At 48.6% G+C, this 18,478-nt stretch overlaps 1 protein-coding gene across 4 annotated transcripts in view; it reads left to right on the forward strand.

Moving 5' to 3' along the window:
* Positions 1 to 281: 281 nt before the first annotated feature.
* IGF2BP1 (insulin like growth factor 2 mRNA binding protein 1) overlaps positions 282 to 18,478 on the forward strand; it is a 30,126-nt gene continuing 11,929 nt past the window's right edge. For all 4 annotated transcript variants that reach the window (XM_074926617.1, XM_074926615.1, XM_074926616.1 and 1 more), the window contains exons 1-2: positions 282 to 632; positions 1,773 to 1,833. In XM_074926617.1, coding sequence (XP_074782718.1) covers positions 458 to 632; positions 1,773 to 1,833 — 236 coding nt within the window. In that variant the 5' untranslated portion in view covers positions 282 to 457. The remainder of the gene's footprint in view (positions 633 to 1,772; positions 1,834 to 18,478) is intronic.

Genomic DNA, 18,478 nt, shown 5'->3' on the forward strand with positions numbered 1-18,478 from the left:
CCAGTGCCACTCCGCCGACTTGGGGGCCCCCGCAGCCGGCGCCACCGCCCTGCCCGCCGCCGCCACCCGCCGGAGCCGCCCCCTCCCCTAGGACACCCCCCCGCTCCCTTTCCCTTACCCCCCCTCCCTCCCTTTCCCTTCCTCCAGCAGCCGCCGCCCCCCTCCCCAAAAGGGAAAAAAAAAAAAAAAGCCAAAAACCCACCTAAAAAAAAAAAAAAAAGAGGAGGGGGGGGACAAAAATAGGAAAAAACAACAAAAAAGAAGGGGGTTAAGGGAAAAAAAAAAAAAAAAAAGCCCCCACCCTAAACCAAGCCCCCCGGCCCGGCTGTGGGGCGGCAGAGCGCGGCCGGAGCCCCGACGGTGCGGGCGCACGGTGGAGCCCCCCCGGGAGCCGCGCTCCGAGCCCCGGCGCGCCGCCACCGCCCGCCCGCCGCCGCCCCCCGCCGCCGCCGCCACCATGAACAAGCTCTACATCGGGAACCTAAACGAGAACGTGACTCCGGCCGACTTGGAGAAAGTCTTCAACGACCACAAGATCTCCTTCAGCGGGCAGTTCCTGGTCAAGTCCGGCTATGCCTTTGTGGACTGCCCCGACGAGCAGTGGGCCATGAAAGCCATCGAAACTTTTTCGGGTAAGCGGCGTTATCTCGCCTTCCCTCCCCGCCCGCTTCCCCTTCTTCCCCTCCCCACAGAGCTGCGGACCCCCCCCCGGACGCTCAGCTGCTTCCCTCCCTCCTCAAAAAAAAAAAAAACCCAACCAAAAAAAACCGGGGGTCCCCTTCTTCGTTGCGCCCCGTCGGGGCTTGCATCAGCGGGCGGCGGGGTGGGACCCCCTTTCCAGCGCTGCTTCCCCCCGCTGTTTAAAAAAAAAAATAATTAAAAAGCAACGTGGGGGGGAAAAGAGAGGGGCCCCACCACCCCACGCAGCCCCCCGCCCTGCGTGGGCTGCCCCCCCCCCCCGGCCCCCCCTTTTCCCCTGCGGGGCGGCCGCCCCGGCGGGGCTCGGCGCGGGGGTCCCGTCGCGGCAGGGGCGGGTGGGCTGGGACTTTGGCCATTTTGATTTGAAACTGGGTTTCCTGGGGCATGTGATGTGTGGAGTAGCGCGAAGGTCGCCATGCTGCTCGCAGGGAGAGAAAAAGCTCCCCGGGAAGCAGATAATTTTAAAAATATTTGAATTTTTTTTTTTTTTTTTTTTGTGTCCTCCCCCTCATCCCCCCCCCCCCCCCCCCCTTCGGCCCGGGTTTCCCCCCGCCTCCCGCCGGCCTCTTCCTCTCTTCTCCCCCCCCTCAAAAAAAAAAAAAAAAAAAAAAAATCATCATAATAACCCAGCAGCGAAGAAACCCACTCCATTTTCAAAGAGAAATCCATTTCTGCCATGGAGTTAGAATTTTTGAGCCTTTTAATGGGGGGAAAGAAATCTGCCCGAAGGACTTCTTGCAGGGATTAAACAAGGCGGAATTAAATAAAGGCGAAGAATTGGTCTCAAAATATTATTCCTCATTTTCTTCCACTCAAAGCAGGATGAACTAAGGAATTAAATATTCCTAAGGAACATTGTCCAGACAGCTAACTCACCACTCCCTCCCACCGCTTCCCATTTGAAGCCAGTCGTATATTTAATAAAATGCACTTGTAAAAGAATCGGAAAATGTATTTGTGCGTAGTTCGTCGTAATTTGAATTAAATTGCGAGGTTTCACGTGATAGTATGTTATCCAAAGCTTTCTGACCACTCCACCCAGGTTTTAAAAAACAGACACATTTTGTTTTTAGGGAAAGTGGAGCTTCATGGAAAACAGCTAGAGATTGAACATTCAGTACCTAAAAAGCAAAGGTAATACAGTGTTTTAATTTCTTTTTTTTTTTTTTTTGAAATTTCTGTTGCGGGAAAAAAAAAAAAAAATTTAACCTAAGATAAAGGAGGCAAAAAATTATACCCAAATATGTGCATGTGAAATTAGAGATGTTGGTGATTTGGCTTTAGATATATCCCTAGCGAGGTGAGAGGCAGTTTTGAGGATCAACGTTTAATTTTATTTTTTTTTTTAAAAAAAAAACTTCCTCTATGAGCAAGTTGAGTGGTTTGTTGTGTTTTTGTTTTTTTTTTTTTTAAAGAAATGGTTAAACAATTATCCAGCAGCTCGCCCAAGGTGATGGATGGCTGAGGCGTTTTGGGTTGGGATTTTCAAACTTGTGGCACTGGAAGAATTTCCCAGCCTTGCTTGGTTCCTCTGCTACGAAATGGGCGAGATCTTTTGTTTTCTGAGAGAACTGTAAAATTTTTAAAAAATAGAAAAACAATTAAAAAAAAAAAGTGAAATTTGCTGAGATTTGATGGTGAGGACGTAAAGAAAAGAAAAAAAAAAAAACCCAAACAAAACCCCAACCCATGGGGCTGATCTCACTGTGCCATGCTGGGGAGGGATTTAAAACCCGGCGAGCGCAGGGTGCTGGCCTAGCTCCTACCCACCAGCAACTTTTATTTTGGGGCAAGAACTGCGTTTCTTGGTGGTTTCCATCTACCTGCCAAACGGCTTCGCCCACCACCGCCGGCCTTGCCCAGCCCGGCCCTCTCCATCTTCTCTTGGCCCTTTGTTGTTGCGCGCCGGGGCTGGCGTGCAGGACGCTGGAGCAGCCCCGGGCACCACGTTCCCCAGCCCCGTTGGGGGTTATATATGAAATATAAAGAATATTTAATTTTTTTTTCTTGCAGAAACCTTCCTCCCTCCCCTCCCCAGCTCACGGAGAGGCTGAGGGCGAGTTAGTCCCCAACCCCAAATAGTCCACGTTGGATCGTGCAGCCCAAAACCCGCGTCGGCCACGTGACGAGGCGGTTACTTCAACGCCCGGGCGCGGAGGGAGGAGGCGAAGCCAACTCTTCCTCCCCAAAACTCTCCCAATTCCTTCATCTCTTGACAAAACCCCCCTCGGCTGGGCAGTGGGAAACCCATTTTTGGGGTCACCCCCTTGTTCTCACCAAACTTTACTACAGCCTTGGCTGTGGCAGAAGGGGGGCTTCCCTGGTAGGGGCTGATCCCAAAGGCAAAGCCCGAATCCATTTACTAATTTCCTAGCCAAGATTTTTATTATTATTATTATTATTATTATTATTTATTTTTTAGCACCTCGCGGCGGGGTGATCGATAATGCTCGTTCCAGCCCTGGGTGACTTGTGGTGGTTTAATTATCAATGAGCCAAGGGGGGTTATTGGAGAGGCAATTGCTTTACGAAGGGTAATAGAATAATATTAAAAAAAAAAAAAAACAAAACCAAACCCCACTATTTATTTAATTTTTTTATGCTGCTGGATAATCAATAGGTTGTGGGGAGTAGGTTTTGCCCCCCCCCCCAAGAGCACACGTGGAGAAATTCACTGCGAATGGGAATATTTTTTTGGTGTCTAATTCAAAGAAATGCTGGGGGGGGGGGGGGGGGGCGGAACTTTACAATAGGTGGAAGGAAGGTTGGTTGGAATTTCTCCTCGATCTGCTTAAAACGTGCAAAACCCCTTTTTAGGGGGGGTAGGGGGATGTAAAATGACCCCCCCCTCCCCTTCCCGGGTGCTGTTTTTAAAGCGACAGGAGCCGCTTTCGCTGGTTGAGCGCTGCGGGGGCTGCGCGGGCGCGGAGAGGCCGAGGGGGGGGTGGGGGGGTGGGGCTGGGGGGGGGGGTGTGGGGGGTGTCCCCACCGCCCTGTGTAGCGGCCGCGGTTACTTTGTCTCACTTTGGGGAAGTAGTTTGTGTTTCTGGGTCGGAAAAAGGCAACTTTTTTGGCAGCTGCTTGTAAACTTGGCAGGTTCACCCCAAACGAGCTTTTGGGGGTAATTTGGTTTATTTTGCTCCCCCCCCCATCCTTCTCCGCCCTGGATAAGGGCTGAGATGGTGGGGGGGGCTGCCTCAAAGGCGACTTTTTTTTTTTTTTTTTCCCCCTTCTTCTTTCTGCTTGTTTTTAAGACTGGATTTTCCAGTTTAAAGGCACACAGAACAGGAAATGGTTAATTAAGTGTGAGCAATGAGGACAAAATCAGATGAGTTTGGTGGGATCTAAACCAAACAACCTCCCCTCTCCCTCCCTCCCCCCCAACCTGATATTAATTTTTTCTTTTTTTTTCCCCTTTAGAAATGTGGGAAAACAAGTCATGAGCAGTTAGTGCGCTTCCCAGCTCGTTTCTAAAATTAAAAAAGTTGGTTTTTTTGGTTGTGTTTTCTTCTCATTGAAAGATGCAAATAGGAATGCTCGGGAAAACTGATTTTAGGTGTTTTTAGAATGAATGTGGCCGGTGAAATTACATGTTGTAAATAAATCGTTCCTGCTGGTGTATTTCCTTCTTTAAAAAAAATCTCTCCTGTCCCTAAACCCATCATAGAAATTAATTTAAAAATAACCGAATGTGCTCACATGGCACAAGAAAAAGTGACTGGCGTGTGTAGCTGCTGCACCAAAATACCCAAGAAGGATTAAACTGATTTAGAGTTGTTTAATTACAATGATTCTTCAAATAACACTTAAAGTTGCAAATTATGTTAATGATCGCGGGGAACCATTTTAACGAAATATTTTAGATGTGTTAGACTGTAAAGAAAAGTCAGTGCTGAGCAATATGTCGTTTCATTAAAAAAAAACCCCAAACCCTGAGTTTTAAAGTTAGTTTAGATTTGTTTAAATTATCTCGTTGTTTGGGAGTTGTTTTTTTTTTCTTTAACTCTGCTGGTAGAAAAATTTAGAGAAACTTAAGAGGATTTAAAAAAAAAAATCTTAAAAATGATGGCACGCTTTATTCTTCAGAAGTTTAAAAAAAGAAAAGATTCTTTAAGGCAAAAAAAATAATCAGTTTTTCTACTTAAACTTAAGGATTGGTTGGGGGGGGGTGGAACTGGGAGGCTGAAAAGCCCGAAGTTGATGGGGTCGAAAGAATGAATGAATGAAGAGAGGAGGAGGGGCGAGGGGGGAAAAAAAAAAAGTGAATCCATCAAGCAGACATTCCAAATATGAGGAATGTGGAAGTGAGTCGACCAGAGAGAATGAAACCAAGTAATTGGGGGGGGGGGGGGGGGAAGAGGGACTCGGGTTGATAACAGCCCACAGACTTAAAATTAAAAGTGTATTTTTAAACTGAAGTCATTTGCAAGAAACTCAGAAGTTTAGAGGGTCCGAGTGTTCCTGAGTGGAGGTGGGAATTATTAAATGTTGTTAATGATGTGAGGATTTAGTGTAGGGCATAGAAATGGGTGGAGAAAGCTTAAAATTGCTTTTTTTTTTTTTTTTTTCCCCCCCTTAGTCTTTGTTTCAAATGAATGTTTTCACACCGGAGAAATGTTCGCTTTGTGTGTGCATGATCATGCAATTAATTGTTCGTAACGAAATATTTTAAATTTCTTGAGAACAGTTGAGTGTGATTTCTTTGTTTGTCAGCATTGATCAAAAAATGTGCCTTTCTCCCTCGTGGTGGTTGGATTCTCTGAAAACTGAACTAAAAAAAAAAAAAGTTTGGTAGTTCTTTTCCATGTAAAATAAGGGCACTGTCTGGAATGCTGAGGTAAAATATGCTTTTAATCCAGACTTAAGATCATTGTCTTCCCCTTAAAACAGGTCTGGTTTGTGAGTTATAGTATCCTTAAAAAAAATTAGCAACACCCTTGTTTGCAGCAGGGTTTGAAAATTGAAAGGCAGGATGAATGCTCCTTTCTGAGGATGTCGAGTTTAATGGGATTTGGTTTGTGACTACTTTTTTGATTACCAAAAAAGGGTAAATAAACTGGAGTTCTCCTCTGCTTTATTTCTGGGAGCCCTCAGCTTTGAGTTGAGAGCTTTCTGCTACTGATTTTACATCTCTGAGAACTGTAGTCATTTGGAAATGAATACATTTTGATGATATCCAGCTAGAAAAACTAGAAATAATTTGTCATTAAATTAGTCATTAATAATTTGTCAGTAAATTTCATCCATGAGGCATAAACCAGATAATTTAATCAATTTTAACGTATCTGGGAGAAAGACTATATTTATCAATTTACAGCCTGAAGTGAAAGAAATGACTTTATTTCCCCCTTTCCACGTAGGAGCCGTAACTGGCAAATACATCCAAGAAATTGCAATTTAACTGTAAACTTTGTAGCTTCAAGTTTTGAACCCACAGAAGATGGAGCCCATCCCCTGTAGGTGCCCTTTGTTAAGAGTCTGGTGGTTTTTAAATTCAGAAGAGAATAAATTGAATTCCCTAGAGAACTTTGGTGGCAATTGCTAGGACTGAATCCAGTTGAATTTGTTTCAATCTTTGCCTTTTAGGTTAACCCCCCCCCCCCAAGCAAACAGAGATATGGCTAAGGGAAGTTGGGGTTAAAGTACTTGCTTTGAAAATTGAGACCTTACAGAATTTAAAAAAAAAAAAAAAAAAAAAAAAAAAAGGCAATTTCTCCCTCCCCAGCCCAAGCCCCCAGGGATGTTAATGTTTTCCAGAGTTACCTGGAGGGTTTTGGGGAGAGTTCAGGCTGCTCTGGATGGCCCCAGGTTGGCCCAGGGGGTTGCAGCCCAGTGCCGGAGCAGGAGGAAACATCTCCAGCCCTTTTTCCCTCCCGGGGTCACCAACCCCAGCACCTGCCTTTCTGCTGCCTCCCCCATTTGCTGGATTTAGGAATGGAAGGTGCCTCTGTCGATGCAGGTGGAAGGTTGGGTTTTTTCTGCTTTTTTAAATGATGCCACTGGTTTTATAGAACAGGGTGGTTTTTTTTTGTGGGGAGAAGTGGGAACCTAAAGTAAATGCGTAGGGAAGCCCCAGGGGATGCTGGTGTCTTCCCCGCTTCCCAAAAATTAAGGCAGGGAGTAGGAGAAAAACTGAAAAATTGAGCCTGAAAGCTGGAGGTAGCAGGTTTCTTTTAAAAAGAAAGCCTTTTAAAGAGGTCACAGAGACTTTTCTGGGGTTTTTTGTTGTTTTTTTTTTCTCCACCAGAGAGGATCTTTTTCAAATTTTTAGGTGAAAACTCTCATTTTTCAGTGTGACCAGAGGCATTTGAAAGCTTGAGTGAGGATGTGCACTCTTAAATCACACACTGCTGAACAGCATTGCTGTCTATCTCTTTGGATTTGGGGATGAGAGGGGTTCCCAGCTGCCCGATGAACCCGGATAAACCAAGGGATAGTGGGGAGGAACGAGCAGAAGAAATAGTTTGCAAGGTGCTCGTCCTCCTCACTGACTGATGGGTTTGAGCCTTTGGGCACCTTTAAATTCTTATTCTGTCCGGTTTGAAGCGTGGAAATGATCTGGGAAGGTTCTGCACTGGGTACCTGGGGGGCTACAAATGCTCTTGCCCAGCAAAATTTAAAAAAATGTAAGAAAACAAGTGGCATGGGAGAAAAATACATTCGTGCCAGAGCTGATGTTCTACGTTGTCCTGCATCCATGGGATGGCTTTTAGCTGCTGCAGGGAGAGGCAGGAGGAGTGTTGCAGAGGCACTTGGGGAATAGTCTGCTCACCAGGAAAGTTTTTTTTTTAGCCTCTGTTTTGTGAAACGAGAAGCCCAGACCCACGGGGGTGTTTGTCCACTCTGGAAATGTGTGTGGTGGTTTATCCCAGCTGCCTTCCCGGGTCATCTGCTCATGACCAGTAAATGTGTGAACCCTGCGGGGAACGGAGCCCAGAAACCTTTGCTGGGGTTTACCTGAAAATCACGAGTTTATCCTGGAGATTGTGGAGCCGGGGGGGGAGTTGTAGGAGTCTAGGCTGGAAGGTTTTCCTTGTTTCTGCAAGAGGTGCTGGAGGGGTGTACGTGTCTCTGTCTGTCTGTCTGTCCTCATCCTTGAATGTTATCTGGTGAACTTGTTCTGCCCGGGCAGCACCAAGACCCGTGTCCCTGCAGAGGGGACGGGCTGGGGGAACGTTGGAGTTGACCAAAGTGACCTTGGGAGGTTCCTCCCCACCAGAGTCCTGCCCTGAACCAAGGACAGATGTCTTGGACCAAAGCAGGCTGGAGGTTTTAACACCACTAGTGTGTTGGTAGTGCCCCTGGGAAGCTGTGGGAAAGTTAAAGTAAGGTGTTGTTTTAAGCTGGTTTTCTTAAAACCAGTCTGTGTTTGCTGCTTTTGATGGAATAACCCACTGAAGGGGAGTGGAAACCAGCTCCCCATCGATTTATGTCCAGTGTCCATAGCCTGCTCTTGAAGATGCTGGAGAGGACTTGACAGTTTTAAGTATATTAAAAGAAAAAAAAATCACTCTTTAATTGAAACCCGCTCGGTTTTCTCCTCCAGACGGAGTTAGCAATGGATGGGGCTTTCTGGAAAGGGTCTCGTGAGGGTTGGGCTCCTGCAGCCCGTTTCTGGCTCCTGCCAGCTCTTCCCGACCCTTGTCCGCTTCCCTGGGGTTTGGCTTCATTTTAGGAGCATCTGCAGCGAAGCAAACTGTGTTTTGGTATCACTGTGGCTTTTGGGTGCTGGTGCCTGTTGGGAGGGAGGCTTTGGGGTACCCGGGTGGTCTGTGTGTGCTGGGAAGTGCTTTTGGGAAACTGTTCATCCTCCCCATGCTGTTATCTCGGGTTGAGCCCACTCCCGCTGCCTTTACAGCCTTCCCCAAGGAGCCTAATAAAACCCCAAAAAGCGGGGGGACCGTTTATTGAGATTCTGGCTGGAGGTGCGGGGCCAGGGGAGCTCGGTGGGGAGGGAGCTCGGAGAATCGATGGGGATGGTGTCAGGGATGGGATGGGAGCAGCCAGGAGGGCACTGCCAGGGCAGCAGCACAGGGGTGAGAGCATCCCTGCTCCGCTCCCACCTCCTGTTGCGAAGGAGCTGGGGAGCGCAGCCTTCCCGTCAGGGGAAAAAAAAAAAAAAAAAAAAAGAGAAAATAAACAAACATAAAAAATCTGTCCATCCGTCTCGGAGGAGCCCTCGCGATCTGTCAGGAAATGGGTCATTTATTTTATTGTAACTGACACTTGGGAGCCCTGACATGGTCAGAGCTGAAATTTCACACTTTTCTGGCTACTGTAATAGTCTGGTCCATATGGAGCAAAACCAGTTTGAGGCGGGAGCCGGGGGGGGTGGGTGGGTGGCAAAACAACCCCCTAATCCCCAGGGCATCCCCAGCAGAACTAGGTCCAGGCTTTATTTTTTAAGAGTAATCCACCAGGTTGAGTTTTAAGATGCTACGAACACGGTCCACCTATAATAAAAGCAGCAGCAGCCCCGTGCACCAGGAACCGCTGGGAGCTGGCAGGGCTCCACGCGGCGCACGGCGAGATGCAAATCCCGCATGGTCCGGGCGTACTGCGATGTGTAAACAGCACTGGAGATTACGGGGAAATTGATTTGCACAAAAAGGAGAAAGTTTTGATTCCGATGAAGGTCCCGCTGCAGTTTCCTTTTTTTTTTTTTTTCATATACAAGGTTAAAAGGGAGATCCTAGGGGAGCAGCCTCCCGGACCGGAGTGTAAAAGAGACAGGAGAATTGTGATCTAGAGCCAAATAAAAGGGAAGAGAATAAAAAAAAAAAAAAAAGGCTCTCGGGGCCAGATTTTCACCCACAATTGGAGCCAGATTTTTCCAACTTGCATTTAAGCGTCTAAATAAAAGCTCCGTTTTCAGAAGCGATTAGCGCCTGATGTGCTGAGCACTTTTGAAAAATCTGACTGTCGGGATTCCTTCTTATTTCTTGAGATTTGGATCCGCCAGCTCACACCCGGGAGGTTTTAACAGTTACTTGCCCCCCTCGCCCCCCTCCAGGTCCTGCCCCTTTGCCCCCACGATGCCAGAGAGGCAGCTGCTGCCCCAGAGGAGGGGCTGATGCTGTGGGGTGCAGGCTGGCAGGTCCAGGGGAGTTTTGTCCCCCTACTCTCTACCTCTTGGCTGTGTTGAGAGCTGTTGTGTTTAGTGCTCGTGACGAAAGGTTTGTCAAACTAATTGAGAGTTTTGGGAGCGAGCATGGACAAGGGGTTGGGAGCTGTGGGTGAGGTGCAGAGTAACGGGCACAGAGCTGCTGCACGGGGAGGTGGGGACGGGGCGATGCCTGTGATGCTCCGTTCTCCCTCCTAGCTCTACGTTTATTTTCTCCAGCGTTTATCACCAAAGCACTGGCTTTGCTTTAAACTCCCGTGTGATTCAAAGCTGCGGGTTCAGACTTTGTTGTTGCGTGCAGAGGACTACGTGCAGTTGTTCGATATCTGTATCAAGGTATCACAAGAAATATCAGCGTTTACCTGCGAGGTGGTGGGAAATGCTGCATCCTCGACAGCTCTGCCGTATAACCAGGACTATCAATCTTATCCACGTTATTCCTTCGTTATTACTGGTCACGTCCAAGCAGACTTGATCACCCGAGCGAGTAGTCAGGGGTGTATATATACACACACATGTGTATGTGTCGGTGTAGATGTTTTCTTTGCTATGAAGACACTCACATGTGCTTTTGTGATCTCCTGTGGTTCAAGGCTCCGGCGTAAAAATATTTACAAACAAATCGATCAAATGAGCAAAGACAAAAAGAAAATGGTGATCTCTCTAAGGAAGAAGAGCTTGTGGCGGCCTGTAGGCTTTTACGGAGTTGTTTGTTGGGGTGTAATTTCACGAGAAGCCAAGAACCTCGTATAAATGTTGTGCTTTTAGGCTCGGATTCACGAGGCTCTTAAGGACGTGCTTTTAAACAGGGAAGCCATCCTTTTGAAGTTAATGGGGCTGCTTGGATGGCAAAATGAGGCATGTGCTGAATTTGAGCCTAAATATACAACTTTATATGAACTTTATATAGTCATTGTTTAGCGTTCAGTTACAGCTGAGCTAATAATGCAACAAATTTCTCTGACATCCGTAGCCTCTTCTCGCTCATGGCGGAGATGCAAAGTGGCTGTGACTTTTATGTGTGATCTGTATTGGGGGAAGAGAATATTTGTGACTTTTTAAAAACTAAGGCTTGAATCAAGAGCTTCCCCCTTGCGAGCTTTTATCCACCCTGTGATACCGTTCCTGCGCCTTACTGGCTGCACACCCCTGCATGCCTGGCATGAATATTTGCACAGCACAAATTTTATATTTAGTTTCCCCAAATACTTGTTCATGCGACTTTGAAAGCTACTTTCTGCTGCTGTTTGTGCCAGTGAAAATTGGCGATGTGAATGTTTATGGAAGGCAGACAGGACAGAGGGCACGGACATGTCTGAAGAGAATTCACTTCGGAAACAATCCAGATCAGATACTCACACAGCTTTGTGCTGGATTTGCATTGAATTTATTCGGTGTGTGTTTGTCGGGTTGGCTTTTCATGTTGCCGGTGCCAAAGCAGTGGTGGGCTTTAAATGGCTTTGCTTTGGCACTGCTGTTGACTTTGTGACGAGGTGAACAGCAGTGGAGTAGAAAAGCCCCATCTTTGCTGTTTTCTACCTCCTGCCCTGTCCTACCGGAGCCTCAACCTTTTATCCTCTTATTCATGACCCCCTTCCTAAACAAACCCAACCCCAAACTAGCAAATGTAGGATGTCTTCCCTAGTCTGGAAACTTTGCATCTCCTCTGCTGCTGGTCCAGCTCTGGTGGGACGAAGGAAGCAGTTGGGGGGGGTTTAACCCTCTCCTGAACCTGAGTAGATACCCGAGGAGGAGCACGACTGCGTCCGCGCAGGTTCCGGGGGTGCCACTGGGCCCCCAAAGGGTGATTTCTGTGAGCTGTGTGTGAGAAACCTTAATTTCTCATTTTCCGATGAAAATGCTAGATCGTGTTTTCTCAGAAGAGTTTTGCTTTGCCCTTATCTCCTTTCTCAAGAGGAAATGTAAGAGAAAAGCTTCAACCAGATTTGGTGAAGAACTTGGTTCTTCTAGTGCAGATTTGTCCTGGAAACGACAAAGAAGAAGAAGAAGCCTCGCTTTTTAATCTCAGTTAGTTTTTTGTCTTTCCCTGAGACAGAAGAACGGAAGCATTTTGATTTCACTTGCAGTTGTCAGTGGAAAATACAGTTGTAACCCAGCTGGGGCTCAGGTGCAGCCCCGGCTGCGACACCAAACCTGCCACGCGTGTCGCCTGGACCTGCCAGTGCTGGTGCCAGGGCTGGGAAGGGCTTTGGGAACTCCTACCTGGAATCTGGGCTGGGATTTGTGCCTGACACGATGAGGACAAGGGTGCTGCTCCCAGCTGGGGCTGCTGGAGCTCTGAAACCCCTCCCTGCCACCTCCCCACCCAAAACTGGGAGGACTGGCAGGTCTGAGTACGGCATCACGGGTTTTAACTTGAGTTTTGGCAAAAGGGTCTCCACCCTTGAATTAAATTCAGAAGATAGTATAATCCATGTTGTAACTCCTGAATTCTCCCTTCATGAGTCTGCTTTGATCTCGGAGGGCTTGTCTGTGTGCAATCGCTGCACTGGTTCAACCTGATCTGGCTTAGCACAGACTCGGTGCCACAGGCACAGAGGTCAGCATGGAGACTCTCTTATATTGATTTTTGATCCAGGCTTATTTGACAAATCTGTACCTGCCAGGCATGCGGGTTTCTGTGTCACTGTGCCCCTCTCCAGCACTGTAACATCTCACAGAGCAGCCCTCAAAGCCACCAGTCCCTGTGCTGCCTCTTCAGCTGCCTCCTCCTCCCGACACAGACCTCGATCAGAAAAACCCTCAGAAGTCACAAGCCGTTTTGTTTCCTCTTCCTTTCTCGTGCTGGCACTGGCATGTGCTCGTGCATCTGAAGTTCTTGGGGCCCCGAATCCTTGCAGCTCCCCTCGGTTTTAACGAATCCCTCCTCCTTTCCCCTGCTTGAGGTGCTCTGTGCCCGCGGGCTTTGTAAGATCTCCAGTAAGAGAATGTCCAGGGAGAATGAAAATAGAGAATAAAAAGAGGTTCCTGGCCACTGGCTGTAGGCAAAAATTATATGAAACATAGCTGAGTGCCACCTGTCAATCACCCTGGTAATGATGGTTGATTATTAAGAAATCGGAGTGGTCTAAGACGCACCCGAGAGCATGTGCTGAGGGGGTTTGGGGTTCCCGTTGATGCTGACTGCGTGGGAGCTGCGTGAAGCTTCTCTTGGCTGTTTTGCAAAGCCTGAACTCATCTCAAAGCATCCCTGACCCTGTAGCACCGGCAGAGCCACTGGAAACCAGTTAGAAATGCGACTGGGGTGCCGGAGGAGGGCAGAGGTGCCCTCTCGTGGCAAGGAGAAGTGGGTGAGAGGTTCCCGGGTGGCACCCAACTGCCTGCTGGAACCCCATTCCCAGCACCCTAACGAGGGCAGTAATGAAGGGCGGGAGGTCGGCGGGGCCGTGCTGTGGGTTTCACACCATCCGAGCTTTGATTTGGTGCGTTGTTGGGTTTGGGGGAGGATGGCAGGAGACGTGGTGGGGCTGACACCTCTCCTGTGTGGGTTCCTGATGTCGTAGCTCCTGGGGGCAGGTGGCTGAGCGAGAATCCACACTTGGGACCTTTTCGATTCGAAGTCAGCCTCGGTGGGTGAAGGGAGGTGCTCTGAAATGTGCAGGATGTGGAATACGCTTCATCCTGTCTGTGATTTTATTCAGGTTTTTCTATCGGCATGGGGAATGGAGGGAAGCTAACGGCCCTGCAGGCTTGGCACTGCTCCCTTCAACCCCCTGAGGACGCAAAGATGATGCTGCGTGCTCCCTTACCCACCTACCTTAGAGCTTCTCGTTCTGTGCTCTGAAGTGATGATCTTAGAAGTGCTTTGAGGACCACGGGTAAAAGATGGGGCGAGGAACAAGCCCCTCTTCTGCCACCCTTCCACGTGTAATGGTCTGCAAGAAAATTTACCTTTAAACATCACATTGTTGCTGCGTTCGTAGTCCAGCCAGTGCCAGCTCAGGGGTCAGCTGGTTACAGTCAGTTTGAGAATTGAAGTTTTAGGTTTTTCTTAAGGGATGAAAAAATCCCTCAACGCGTCTTGCTGGCTGCTGGGTTGCAGTGGGACTGAGCTGCCCCGTAGCTGGGAGGGAACCGGTGTGTTATCTGCCACCCCCTTGTCAGAGGCAGCGTGTCCTACTGAGGTTTGGGGTTGGGTTGAACCCACCGAATTTAGCTGGGCTTGGCTTTGGGGCATGTTCAGATCATCGGAAAGAGCCTTTCAATACATGGCAACCCGCCAGCAAATTAGAATGGAAAGATAATGCAAAATGGATGCATTGTATAAAACTCATCCATCTTTCCTCTCTATTACTTACTGTTACACTTGTCCTGTCCGCAGATACTTGATGTATTGACTTTGGCAAGGACTAACGGCAGAGGTCTGGGGGATGACTAGAGTCTTCCTCAGGGCGAGCTGAGGGTAAGGGATTTTGAGACTTTTTTTTGAGATTTCTTGCATCTTTTGAAGCACCGAGGTATTGGCTTCTCTCAGAGGTTGGCACTTAGCTGGGTGGATGTGGTGTGTGCTTCATGCCGGCACTATCTACGTGGGATCAGTGGGGAAAATGAGGAGTGGAAAGGTAGCACAGCAGTTTAATAGAGGAGAGAATATAAGATAAAGCAATTTTTCTGGCTCTGGGCATCGATCAGTCCCTTCCCTCTGCACCCCAGATGCAGCAACTCTTCTAAAACCAGGAGGTGAGTTCTCCAAGGCTTTCAAAGGAACGCTCGTGGACAACTCATTCTTGGCAGCTTCCTGAAAAAAATCTCATCAATTATTAGGTGGTGATTCTCCGTGTACAAAGCGGTTCTGAAAAAGAGCTAATGGGGAGAAACCAATTAGACAGATTTATTAGCCCAAGATCAAATTCTGGTTGCTGAGATGATTGATGGAAAGGATTAATCACGCCGTGCTTGCTTGCCAGCGATAACTCCAGGCCGAGGCGAGTGGGTCTGTATGAGGCTCTTGCCCGGATGATGTCTCCGAAATCCCGTGGCCTCTTCGCTTCTGTGTCCCTCCAACTGCAAGAAGCCAAATGTCTTTGTTGGCTTGGCCTGATCTCCTCAGGAGGGGCCTCTTGGATCGTTTCTCTTCAAGGGGTGAGCCCGTTTTTTCTCTCTGCTTTTCTTTCTTCTACTGCTGCCTTAATCTTGTCATTATATATATTTGCATATTTCTGTCTCAGCCTCCTCTTCCTTTTATTCCACCCCCAAATCTCTTTCCTGTCAGCCACCCTGCGGCTCTGGCTTTGCTGTTGCACAGGCACAGCTGGGACTCTCCTCTCTTGCCTTGGCCAGGTCCTCCAGTGAAGAGCAGCCCCTGGCCACGGAGGCTTTTCACTGCTCTGTGATTACAAGGAAGATGTTTCTTTGTGAAGATTCAGGATATGAGGGCAAGGGGTTGGAAGGAAGGAGGGTAACACCTCAAAATAACACAAGATGTCTTTAGAAGGAAGGGTGTTGGAGTTTAAGAGTTTGTTGCCCTGATGACGTTAAGTTGAGGAGGTGTTTTGGAGGCAGGGGGGTGGTTCTGTGGGGGACCTTTGCTTTTTCTTTATAGGAGATGGAGAAAAGTCATTGTTTAAATCGGTGTTTCCTGAGCAGGCTGCAAGCTGAGTCCCTTTTCAGGACGAGGAAAGGGTTGCTCATTTCTTTTCCATTCCTCCTGGATCCTGCTCAATTGTAGCACATTTGGGGGCTTTTTCATTGGGTTCTACCACTTTTTCTTTCTTTTTCTTTTTTTTTTTTTTTCTTTCTCTGTGGGACTATGTGACCTGCCCCATACCACAGCCCAGGTCGTAGCCCAAATCTACCTCAATCAGCAGCTTCAGCGGTGAAGCCAGGCTTTGGGCAAGAGGCACAAGAGGGGCACAGGGGGCCTGGGCAGTGCTGCAGTGGGGGGGGCCCAGGGATGGGAAGTGGCATGGCCAGGAGAGGGCAGTGATGACCTTAACTCCAGCAGAAAAATTCAATTCTCTAAAAAATGCCCTTAATTCAGGGCTCACCCCCAAACCTTTAGGAAATGCTAGCCCAGATCTGCATTTTTTTAATGTATATGCTCAAATTGAATATTTTTGATGTCAGACATTACAGCATTAACGCTCAAAACAAATGCAATGCCTCCAAATCTCATAGCTCTGGTTTTAGGCTCTTTGGAAACTTAAGGGGAAGACTTTTCCATGGTTGTTCCCCATTCCCACATTGAGGTTTTTCTTCCAAACCACGAAGACTCCGAAAGTTCAACCTGGACCTGCTGCACTTCTGTAAGGAGCTGGGTCAGGAGGTCTGGATTCAGGCAAAAATTCAAATATCTGTCTTTGCTTAAGTGTGATTCAAACCTTAGTAATGCTGCGTTTGAGGAGGGAATTAGGATTGCTGGCCTTGCTCGAGCATCGTCTGGTGAATTTGGTGTGTGGGATTTTTTGTTTGTTTGTTTTTTTTTTCCTTGCCTTTCCAGTGTGTGAGTGCTTCCAGCAAGGACCTCGTGTGCCTGGTCCTGCTGGGAAGTCCATGTGTCGGTGGGTTTAGTAGTACAACAACCAGCTGGTGTGTGGAGAAGCTGAGACCTGTGTTGGCTTGGAGGGCAACGCAAAAGGTGGCAGATCCCAGGTGAAGTGGCTAAAGCCTGGAGGCAGGTCCCGTTTGAGCAGCCCAGTGGTGATGGGTCGTGCTTGGAGGTGTAGGGATCTGCTTGGGCTTCCAGCAGGTACCTTCTTTTTTTGTGTGTGCTTTTGTTTCCTTGTCAATGAAGGGGGTTTAGGGATAATATTCCTGCTTCACCGAGATGCCAGCAAATTGAAAGCCTATCAATTTATAAGGGAAAAGCAAGTAATTTCTGCTACAACTTTTCTCGTGAGTCCCCCTGGCAACGTTTGTGTCTTAGCAACCACATTTTCCTATTTAAAAATGTTTAAAACATTAAAAAACAACAACAACAACACATTAAGCACAGGATTAAGTGCTTTCCTGAATCAAAGCCTAACTAGATAAATGAAATGCTGTTAATTGAATCAGGGATGCACTGTGTTTTCAGCCCCCCAATTTGCATAACATTTGCATTTGATTGAAAAGCCATCATTAATGTTGTTCACTTCTAGTAGGTCCCCCCATGTCTCTGGCTTTGGCCATCCTCCTCCTGTCCTGAGGAGCAGCATAAATGGTTTCAGTAGGAGATGGTGGCCAGGATGGGGTCGGTGCTTGCAGTCGGGGAGAGCCCAGAGCTTGGCTGTACGTTGCCATCAGTGCTTGGTCCCTCAGCGTCTCGGTGCCTTTAGTCACCTCTGCTTTGAGAAATACGTGGTGGGGGACAGAGAAGGTCCGGGAGGTGTTGGGTGTAAGGGAGATGCTGTAGCCAACGTCCCACAGAAAGTGTGTCTGGTGTGTGTGCAGCTCCGGGCGACTGCAGAGCTCTTGCTGATACCCTGATGCAGGGTGATGGGGGGGCAGAGGACCAGCAGCTCCTGCCACCGTGCTTGGGGTTGGCCTTTGCTCTCGCAGACGTTGGCTAAATCAACCCCGTGCTTTGGGGCTAAAGAGAAATCAAGTTGTCAGGACAAAACCTGGACCAGGTGGGGAAGAGGATGGAAATCCATGGAGATGGCTGCGCCGTGGGGCTGTTTCGCTTGGGGTGGTAACTCCTGTGCTGGGTTGTTTTTTTTTTTTTCTACCCCCTAAAGATGAGCCTTGTAGAGAGCATCGTGCTCTGGTAATGCAGGTGGTTGTGGGTGTCCGTTACCTGCAGTCACAGGGAACGTTGTTTGGGGCTAAATGCTCAAAGACAGTAGTTGGAGTGACCTGAGCATCCTGCACCCTCTGCGCCCACCACATCGATCCCTCCAGTTGCCTCCATCCTGCCAGAGCTGGTGATGCTCGGGGTCACATTTTTGAGAACGGTCAGTGTGAGGTCAATGCTCGGACTAAATGATCTTCAAGTTCTTTTCCGACCTAGATAATTCAATGAAATCCTGGTGGCAAAATAACGCCAGGCTGTCAGCGAGCCCCTGCCTGCGCCGTGAGGCTCCGTGTGCCGCGGGGCAGGGGAAGGAGGCGCATCTGTGGGGTGCAATGGGGAGATGCAGATTTATTTTTTTTTTATCCCAAGCTCTGCTGTCGGCCTGCTGAGCGGCTGTGGGTGCAACGATGCTCCTCTCTGAACGTCTCTCCAGCTTTCCGTGCTGGGGGAGAGCAGCTCTTGTCTCAGCTGGGACCCGTGGCCAAAACTTTATTGAGAGGAGGTGACAGCAAGTCTCGCCGGGGAGGCAGGGATGCGCTCGTGCTGGTGATGCGGTGAGGATTGGCTCTGCTTCCCCAAAGTATCACCTTGAAAACACCACGTGGGGCTCGTGCAAAACCCTCGAGTGAGGCCGGGCTGCGCCGGTGCTGCTTTGCCGTCGTCTCCGGCTCGCAGCGTCCAGTCCCAGCCTCCCGCTGGCCCCCGGCCAGGCTGCCTGCTCCTAACTAGCTAGTGCCCCTTTCTTGGGTCTCTGCCACCGCCGCCACCGTGCCAGTCCACTCCAGGGAATTACCAGCAGATTCTTAATTAAGCGGGAGGCTCTGGTCACCCTCTCAAAGGCGATCTCTGGGGATGCGTCCAGGGGTGAGCGGAGGCGGATGCCTGACGGCTGAATCTGCATTTGGATGTTTCCCCGTTGG

Source organism: Athene noctua, chromosome 25 (assembly GCF_965140245.1).
Source record: "Athene noctua chromosome 25, bAthNoc1.hap1.1, whole genome shotgun sequence".
Lineage (NCBI taxonomy): Eukaryota > Metazoa > Chordata > Aves > Strigiformes > Strigidae > Athene > Athene noctua.